This window comes from Adiantum capillus-veneris, chromosome 15, assembly GCF_014529385.1.
Source record: "Adiantum capillus-veneris isolate H3 chromosome 15, ASM1452938v2, whole genome shotgun sequence".
Classification (NCBI taxonomy): domain Eukaryota; kingdom Viridiplantae; phylum Streptophyta; class Polypodiopsida; order Polypodiales; family Pteridaceae; genus Adiantum; species Adiantum capillus-veneris.
Genome location: NC_140945.1, coordinates 29,844,056 through 29,854,264, shown reverse-complemented (window position 1 = coordinate 29,854,264; position 10,209 = coordinate 29,844,056). Strand labels below are relative to the sequence as shown.

Here is a 10,209-nt window from a genome sequence, read left to right as displayed (position 1 = left end):
AGCCCGTCGACCCACAGCTTTGTCCCCGGCTTAGAGCTTCTGCACACGCTGCGGCCTCGGCCCTCTTCCTCCTCCACTTTAGCTCTGATACCAGTGTAAACACCAAGGGACTGCCATCCTTGGTCCATCCGCCCAACCTCCCTTTAATAGGCTCCTAGCCCCTTTCGGACCCCTTCCCACTGGCAGCCGGCCCTTGGCCGAGTCCTTGACCCCTTGTTTTGGCCCTTGGCCTGACACCAGTGGTAGGCAAAACACATCCTTAGGGGATGGGAGCTTTGCCCACATAGCAAGATCATAAGGGAGAGGCAAGGGGAGATGATGATGAAGAGCCGGTGGAGGTGACAAAGCATATAAACGAATTCAAAGCTCTTCAAAAAGCCTAAGCGCCGCTCACCACGCAATGTGCAAGTGCCCCCTTCACAACCCCAATGACTTGCAAGGTCACAAGGGCCTTTGCAAAAATCTGGCACTTTATCACTAGATGACAAAGTTGGTCAATTATTGAGCCCCTTTTGCTTGCACAGTGAAGTAAATTCTTCAAAGTTATGGTAATCAATATTAAATGCATGCATTGCACTAGAGGCAATTCAAGAAGCTATTGAGACACATATCATCTCTAGGCTTGAGGACACCAGCCTTTGTGCAATACGTGCCAAGAAAGTGATAATACAACCTAAGTAAATGAACCTCGCACACTGTCTGAGGCAAGACTTTGACCATTTGGTGAAGCAAAAAATATCTTTTTCTATTTAGCTCTCCCAACTTTTGTAATAATGCAATGGAATCAAAGTTTTTTCTCTATTGTACGACCAATAATTAAAGCAAAGAAATCAAAATTTTGTCTTATCAATGTGCAAATTCATTTGCGTTGTTCAATTTCATAGTCTGAAATTCAATCTTGTCTTCTCCGAATCTTATTGCACGAGTTTGGGGTTGTCAGTCTCATGATTGGAAGGTCGGGTGGTATGCAAACACATAATTTTTCACAAATTCCATGTTGCCTTGGACTCTTAAGGGGTACTGAGAGGATATTTATTTGGGGCCAAAAATAGTGGCAAGAAGGGTCCGCAAATCAGCCATGTTTGTGAAAATTGATGCATTTACAGCCCCCCCCCCCCCCCCCTCCCCCTTCCCCTTCCCTCCCTCCCACATGACACCAGTTCAAGCTTGTTGATTTTTCTTAGCTTCATTGGAATAGTTTCATAAATGACAAGTCATATTTTCCCACACTTAGAATATTATGAAGCATAAACACACAATGTACAAAATAGAGAGGTAACTAAAGGGATTTCATTAACACTTCAAAGGAGGGAAATTTGGTCATTCACGGCAGGGTGTGTCCAAAATTCTATTCACCACGTGTTGGCATCTCTCTTAGCAATTGGGAAACTCATCGAGCAATATAGAATGAGTTATTACCTCAAGGTCTATAGAGACAATAGAGGGGTGGATCCCAATCTGGGTTAGAACCTTGCCATGAAAGCTGGTATCAAATGTAATAGATGCTAGGGATCTATGCACATGGAACACGACATGGACGGTGTTGGCAGATGGACCAGACGGGTGCCAGCCTAGTTGGCCACCTCATCATGAAGCTACAAAATTTTGACGTTCCACTATTATTTTTCAAAAATCCTTGTAAAAATGAGAGGCTCTGATTTCTAGCCAAAATGATTTATGAGCCAACCTTTGTAAAATTTGAGTTGTAAAGTCTGATTTTGAGTGTGAGTCTTGTAAAGTCTACCACTGGCCAAGAGAAGCCCTAGGTGTAAAGCTTAATTTTTGTAAGTCTAACAAGACATCCTTATCATTAGCAAGGTTTTTGGGAAGATTGAAGCGTGCGAGGATTTCTTCAAAAGAGAAATCAAGCACAACACGGTTTTCCAAACCTATGCTTTTAAACAAAAGAAAAACGAAAAGGTGAAGGAAGCTTCACTTCACTTCAAACAGTATATTAAGAGATGTTTGACGCAAGAGTTACCGCAAGATGATCGACTATCATTTCTCTTTACAAAGGGCTTGACAAATGAAGCTCTCGAGAAGGATTTGCACTTGAAGGCATGCACCACATTTGAACAAGTCGCTAGAGAGGCCTTGTACCTAGTCGACAAATGCAAGACTTATCGGGAGCGTAACGAAAGATACTGACACGAATACCAATAGCACCTCTTAAACCATTAGTAAGTCAACTATGAAATGTAATGCTCCTCCTTCAATCACACAAAATGTTGATCAAGTCGTTGAGAAAGTGTTTTGAAGGATGCATCAAACGTATCGACAAAATCCCAATATAAGACCACAACAACCACAAGCAGCGAATGCTCCGAGAGCATTGAAGTGGTGTACGAGACTGTTATCTCACCAAAATCGTCATGGTGGATCAATTTTCATAAGTGAATGTCAAAGTGGGAGATCAACTCGACCACTACACAATCATAACCATGATCAATGCATATGCAACCTACATCTCAACATAGATCTACCAAAGAAAAGCTGTCAAACTTATGACATGTGACTACCTGTAATGTACAGTAGACTCATGATCGGAATATACATCAATTGGAAACAATGCATAACCTATAACCTGTAGCCACAATGATCAAACTCTATAACTCAACCACTATCACCAAAATAATGGCCGTCAAAATGGGATAAACAAGAGTTATGGCTCTACAACATATACAAGGGCAATGTGCATAAACCAATGCCAAAGAGAAGTGTACCAAAACTGGACTGAAAGGAGCTCCCTGTAGGGAGAAAATTCTCTCAAAAGATCTCACCAAATCTCCTGCAATAGGGTAACCACACTATGCTCTACAATTGTCACACTGCTTCAAGTCTCAACTGCCAAATTTATCTAGAACCTGTAGAGCGAGTAGGAGAACAACTCAACCATTTATGAAGCTCGAGTCTGGCTAATTGTAACTTGTAGCCACACAATGCATACATCTCGTACACACTCCTGTGAGTGTGGGTACGTGAACACGTGTTTGTGTCCAAAGCAATTGTATGCCCATCAAAGTGGGAGCAAACTTGACCACAACAAGAGGGATTCACCTTCTCAATCCAATGAATGCAAATGCATCAAAATAGTGTATGGCGATCAAGCCAAAACTATGGCGAGAAATTTAGGTAATATCAGACAAAGTCTCCCCTGTAAACAGAGGAAATCTCAACCATAAACCATATAAAAAATGCCAATGTGGAAAATGATCTCGACCGCTACAAACTAACCAAAAAAATTCTATCAACCAAAAGTATGGGAAAGTGGGAGTAAACCTCGACCACTATAGTCACCAAAAGAGGACTCAAAAGACCATAAACCAAAGCCACTACTCAATGCCAAAATTGGTCCACAATGTGCACACGGTGGCAATCCATACTCAATATACACAAGCGGAGTGACTATGCATAAACAAGCGTCGAAAGAGGCGCAATCCAAAAAAATCATCAATGTGTCGAGGGAATTGAAGAAGATAATGACAATCAAGTACAAAACATGGAGATGGATATCAATATTGCCTTCACTTTTGAAGATAGAATGAAGGACTTCAAGGTAACTCAGACTACTAAGATCACACAGGTACTCCTACTTCTCAGCTACATAGTCTTTTATGTATGCAAGTTAAGATTGGTGATGATGCTTTTTAGTTTTTATGTGATGTTGGGAGTACACATGATTTCATTTCTACACGTGTTGCACAAAAGTTGAAAATGCATATGCTTCCCACAAGCTATAAAGTAAAAGCAGCTTTCCAAGGAATCAAAATAAATTGTGTGTATTATTAAAAAAAACCCCACCCCCTCTAATGTATACATAAAAGTATACATTTTGAAATATTAATAATCCTCTCTAGTTAACTCACAATATATGATACAAATTTTGAAAAGTGACAGCCCAAAGAAATACAATTACAATAACTGAGAGGGATAACCCTCCATTAACTTTATTAAAGAGCTTTTGTTTGATTCACAAATATTTTTTAAAGCTTGTTCTGTTTTTTAAAAAGCTTGTTCTATTCAACAAGGATGATTTTATTTTTTTAAGTCCATTGTTTTTTTCTCAAAATCGCTCATGCATGATAGTATGAGGTTGCCGTCTTAGAACCAACAAAGAGAGACCGACTCTTACTAGAGCCTCCACCTTGCAAGCCTTCACCTTTCCTTCCATGCGGAAGCTCTCTCCCATGGGCTTCATACTCTCGATTGGCAGCTCAACGCCTTAGCAATCATGGGTATCTCGAGCCTTAAAAGCTCAAGTTGGTAAGCTCAACTAGCACCCTTCTCTGATTCTCCAACTTTCATGTGCTAATTTTCTTGGATAGAAACATTAACAATGCCTTCAAGGAGAGCTCTATGCATCATTCTTTACTCTTTGTATTCATTATTGAGAAGTATTTAGTATTACATGGACTCTAAGAATCATATTTATTGAAAAGGGCTTAAAGACCACTCAAAGTGGTCTCTTCAAAAGCAAGGACTCGCTTAGGTTAACAACTTTCTCAATAAGAAAAATGGAAATTTACTTCCGATATCATGCCCAAAAAACTCAAGCAACAAAGAGCCAAATAAAATATTGGACAAAGAAATCAAAACATGGCACTATGTCAAGTATGTCCTGGCACCTAATACCATGGTATTTTGACCCTAGTATTAATGTAGGGTTCCAACCATTTTTAGCTTCACATATGGAGGGAGTTGTATGGTCTTGGTGTTCACGGCAACTTGTTGAAGCAAGAACTAGAAATAATGCTCCATAGGCATGTCCTAGCCTAGCTAGAAACTCCCACTTTGATATTTTGATGACATCTTATGGGTATATAACAATCCCTCTTTCTTTCTATGACAAGTACGTATCTACCCATTGTATCTAGTCATCAATGACATTGCCACCTCCTTCAAGGGGGAACAAGAAACAAACACTTTGTGAAAGAGTATTCATGGGAGTTACCAACCCTCGTAGCCGGCTATTAACTTATCTAGATCTTGTATGCTCCTTGCCATAAGACCCTTGTTTTGACACTACTCACCCCCCTTAAAGAAGAGTTTTCATCCTAAAAAACAACAACAAAATTTGTCTTCCTAGGAGCAATAATGTTTTCTCGATAAACCTACGTCACATCTATCTATCTAATCATAGTAAATGTTAAACATCTTAGAGTTGTATGATTGCAAGCAGCAATGTTTTCCTGATAACCCTACGTCACGTCTATCTATCTACTCATAGTAAAGGTTAAACATCTTAGAATTGTATGATTGCAAGTGGATTGATAGCTAGAATCCATAGAGAGACCGTTCCTTTGGCCCAAAAGGATCTCCAACTGATAAAAGAGCCTACCCTCAATGAGGTGTTCCATTGGAGCAAAAATTATTGCTCTTAATTGTTTCCAAAAACTTGGGATGCTTACATACTAGCGTAGATCAATGAAGCGAATGAAATGCATTCAACTTGCATGTGACACAATAAAAAAAAATTGCATCCTGTGTCTAAGTCCATGGACACATTTACTATTCACATGAGCAAATCTCAAGCTCTCTACAAAGACACACAAAACAAGAACCCCATGTTGGATGTGGTAACTTATACAAACCATATTTTGAGCACTCAAGCTGATTTATTGTATCTTTTTTGACTATATGTGTAACGCATCAACTTTGATTTGGCTCGAAAACAATGAAGTTAGTGCCGCTTGGGTCGTAGGAAAACTCTCTATGGGGCAGAGTACCCAAATTAGGGCGTCCACTTCAAGTGGCCCAATAAAAATATGAAAAGCAACAGCTTCTCAGTGATGGAACCAATTTGCAGCGTGTGGAGAGGAATATGACATGAGCTGGAGGTCGATTTCACTCTAATGTAGAAATGCACATTGCTCCAGGGAGCAAGACGAATAGTTTTGGAGATGATCCCACATGAAATCATTGAGTTTGACCTGGCTCTTCCATCCACTAGAGAGGGGGCTCACATGCTGTTTGTGATGGCATTGGTGCTTAGAGATGGCGCGGGTGGCATGTCCCCTGTAGAGGATTGTGAAGAAGAAGATTGCAAAGGTCTTTGATACCATTGTAAGGAAGGTGGGCTTTTTCCACTACCTTGGACTTGGGAAAGAGCATACTGTATCCCAACCCAACCTCCCTTATATAGTCGATCATGCCTCTATAGATACGACCCTATACTTATGTGCATCTCTTGGAATAGGGGACTCTATAGTACCTATTCCCATAGGTTTGCAACTAACTAGGCTCTTAGCTGAAGCTTGTAGGCTCCTAGCCGTAGGAATCTTTTCCTCACACATACCTTTAACTTCCAAGCCAATGAGGTACTTGCCATTCTCAATGGTGCACTAGGTTCTTGATGGGGGCATAATGCATCCAATAATGAAAAACACCTATCCTAGTGTGGGTTAGAAAGGTGGGTTATGCATGTCGTCGCACCCAATTTTGTTGTTAAGGGGTACAATATGACCCTTACTTATGCAATGTGCAATTGGCATCTATGAACTTAGATTTGCCTCCCAAAGTCAATCTAAACTCGCACTAAACTAATTGATGCATGCATGAGTGTACCTTTCTTTTTTCAAGCACTCCTCCACTCAATTACTTGAACTCACTCTCAAAAGTAATGATGCGCATGTATGGGGGATTTAACACCTTTCTTACCTGTGCGGTTGGACCACTCCTCTCCCTCATCATTCTCCTTCCTCTGCTCGTGTATGCACTACTTTACACACCATGACACACCCCCCCCCCCCCCCCCCCCCCCCGCCCCTTTCCCAACAATTTTGTCTAAGGGTTGCAATGGTAGAGGGAAAGACCTGGCAACTAGACAATTTTCTCATCAAACCACACTATATCATCCAAAGGAACATGGAGATGAGCAATTGTAGAAGGTAACATTTGCAAGAATACTTTGGACATGGAACACACACCTCCTGCTTTGGAATTCAAATTAGAATCCACACCTCCTCTTGTTAATGAGTACGAACTTCATAATTAGAATCCACACCTCCTGAGTCCTCTTTCTAATGAGTACGAACTTCATACTATGAAATGATTTCAGACCATTAGCCTAGAAACACACAGAGAACTAATGGAGTGAGCGATTGAGCCTGTCGATCGCATCGTAATCCTACTCGAAATGCACGCCGGTCGACGCCTCGCGCAGGCCTTCGCTATAGCCAGGAGGTGTACCTCCTCTGCTTCATCGTACCCGCAGGTTTTAATTACATCATTTACATGTAAGAATCTAGTTCGTAGCATCCGCCCCCAACGCATTCTCATATTTTTTGCAGGAGAAAAGATCGTTAACACGATGGTATTCTACAGCCCTGAATCTGGTTCGTTGTTTACCCTTCTGTCTTGCCGCGAGAGAGAGAGAGAGAGAGAGAGAGAGAGAGAGAGAGAGAGAGAGAGAGAGAGAGAGAGAGAGAGAGAGATTCTTTTTGTTTTTGAGTATGCGTGGATATGCATGAACATGACCCAATTTTTGGTACGGGTCTCCTGTTGACAAGGTGCAGTTGTTGGGTACTGGCCATGCACCAAGTGTTGAATGTAAACGGGCTGCATTGTTCTGATTTGGTTGCCGTGTTAAATAGTCAAATAAATTACACTTGAGCATGCCCCAATGAATGTTTTGACATATCGTGACTTATTCATTTATCACGTATTTTTGGTAAATAAAATAGTAGTAGGTGAAAGCGCTGAAAGTTGAATTTGTTTTGCAGCATAAGGACTCGCCAGATAATAACCCTAATGTGCCTTGGGATTTTACTCCTGCAAACATGGCAACGGTATAGATTAAGCTTGTCTTGTTGATTATGAATCTTTCATCCAGATTATATCCTAAGATAATGCTAAGACTTCATTTATACTTGAGGGTTTCATCTCAATTAGAAAGTAACCAAGATTTTGAGTCTAGTCACTGGTCTGTTATTGGGGAAGGGGGTGTCTATGAAACTGTTTTAAGTTGTTTGTTTTGTGGCTTGTGTGAATCTGCACTGAAAGTTTTGTAGAGTGATACAGAAGTATTTCAAAAGCTTGTTGGAGCTTTAACCATAGCTAATTGGATTGACATCGTGGCTATCTGCCTTGTTGTTGATCATAAAGGGTACTTAATTTGAAGGGAGGATCACCAGAAAAACAACAGCTTTATGGTCCATAAAAAGTGGACTTCTTTGCCACTAGGTGATCTTTAAACTTTTGAGCAAAAGGAGCAGAGAGAGAGAGGCTGCGAGTTGATGGTGTGTGCACCCCTATGGAGTCTCCCCGATCTCGTGTTGGGATTCATAGCGCGTTTTGCACTGACCGTCTGGCTGGCTGGCTGGCTGCTGAAGCAATGGCTTATACGAGGATATTATTACAAATACCTCCCTGTGGATTATTTTTAAGTGCTTTTGGGGTCCAATTGTAAATAGCAGATGCTTTTGACTAAGGTAGAAGCTATAGGAAGGGGCCACATTTGATGAACATGCTTGAAGTAAAGAGCTTTGTGGGCTTCTGTTCAAAATGTTTGTAGAGATTGCTTCATCCTTGACAAAGGCAAGGGTTTCATTCACTCGGGAAACTTTTTTTGTTGTACCAGATCTTCGAAAGTCGCGTTGTGAGGACATATTATCACGAGTTTGATGGTTGTAGATTCTACTTTTATATGCCTCAACTCAAGTCAAATGTGGATGTGTATGGGCAATCTTGTACGGTGTGTCAGTCTTCAAAAGATGAAGTATGACAATTACAAAGCATTAAGGCTTCTTTAACCTCTAATTGTAGATTGACCGCTTGCGAGCCTATATCAATTGCAGATTGATCGTGTGAGAGCATTACCATGGACTTCATCTTTGATCTCCCCAAGACTCGGAGTGGACATGATGGCATATGGACTACTATGGATAGATTTAGCAAGGAAACTCACTTTATTGCACCGAAGAAGACAAGCAAAGGTGATCATACAACTGTGTTGTTCATTGCACAAAGCTTGAGATATCAAGGGATGCTAGAGTCTATTGTATTAGATAAAGACTTGAGGATGACTAGTTTAATTTAGCGAGCATTATGTAAAAATATTAGTATCATGCACATTTTCTTCGACTTTCATCCACAAACTGACGGTCAGTCAGAGTACACTAATTGAGTGGTTAAATATTAGTATCATGCACATTTTCTTCGACTTTCATCCACAAACTGACGGTCAGTCAAAGTACACTAATTGAGTGGTTTTTGGACTCGTTCGAGTGTTTTGTCTCCTTCATCAATCTGAAAGGGACAAGTGTTTACCATTGGTGGAGTTTGCCTACAATAACATGGTATATACATCTATTGGGAAGCCATTTATGTAATATGATTCTATTGAGACGGTCGAGGATGCACAAAGGTTTCACTTATCTTCTGTGCCAAGAATAAGATCTTTCAAGTAGATCATTTTGCTAAATATCTTGCGACGTCTTTTGCTAAGGTTAAGTAGGCATTGCAAATGTTTCGGGACAGACACAAAAAGACAGTGGATAAGCACAAAAGGGACTTGTAGTACAAGGAAGGAGTTTGGGAGCTTCTTAATGATGAGCGCGAAGCGGTGTGTGCAAGTGAAAGAGCACGCAAAGAAGTGCAGGGTGTGCACTGCAGTTTTCAAAGCTTCTCCCCAAAATCCATGAGAGAGATTAGCTATGGACAGCATGCATCTCACCCTCTCACAAAGTGTCCTATTGAATCTTTCAGCCACACCATTAGAAGAGGGACTGTATGGCACAGTAAGCTTCCTCTTAATGCCCAAATTTTCAGAAAATTTGTTAAATTCAGCACTTGTGAACTCTCCCCCATTGTCCGTACGCAAGCAATTTAGCTTTCTACCTGTTTTGGTGGTCACAAATGCATGAAATCTCTTAAACGCAGCATAGGCTTCATCCTTAGATTTAAGCAAATAAACCCAAATTTTCCTAGAATGATCATCAACAAAGGAAACAAAATAACATGCACCTCCCATAGACTTAGTAGGCATGCTACATACATCAGAATGTACAAGATTAAGCACACAAGATTTACGAGAGACACTAGAGTAATAAGAATGCTTTTTTTGCTTGCCATATTGACATTCATTACAAAAGTCAAGCTTTGTGCCTTTAGCATCAAGCTTGTTCAAAGTACAAAGCTTAGAAAGGCACTTTTGGCTCGTATGGCCAAGCCTCTTGTGCCACAACTCCATGTTAGTTAATTTCAGCCAAT

General features: G+C 40.7%; 1 protein-coding gene across 5 annotated transcripts in view; it reads left to right on the top strand.

Moving 5' to 3' along the window:
• Nucleotides 1-7,025: 7,025 nt before the first annotated feature.
• Nucleotides 7,026-10,209, top strand: part of LOC147440452 (NADH-ubiquinone oxidoreductase 24 kDa subunit) — a 37,991-nt gene continuing 34,807 nt past the window's right edge. Inside the window, exons 1-5 of one of the 5 annotated variants that reach the window (XM_086530190.1) lie at nucleotides 7,027-7,213; nucleotides 7,290-7,334; nucleotides 7,722-7,787; nucleotides 8,579-8,716; nucleotides 8,796-8,933. In XM_086530190.1, coding sequence (XP_086386316.1) covers nucleotides 7,136-7,213; nucleotides 7,290-7,334; nucleotides 7,722-7,787; nucleotides 8,579-8,716; nucleotides 8,796-8,933 — 465 coding nt within the window. In that variant the 5' untranslated portion in view covers nucleotides 7,027-7,135. Of the gene's footprint in view, nucleotides 7,214-7,289; nucleotides 7,335-7,721; nucleotides 7,788-8,578; nucleotides 8,717-8,795; nucleotides 8,934-10,209 lie in introns of all 5 variants that reach the window. The other 4 variants (XM_086530192.1, XM_086530191.1, XM_086530194.1 and 1 more) reach the window with 4 other exon arrangements.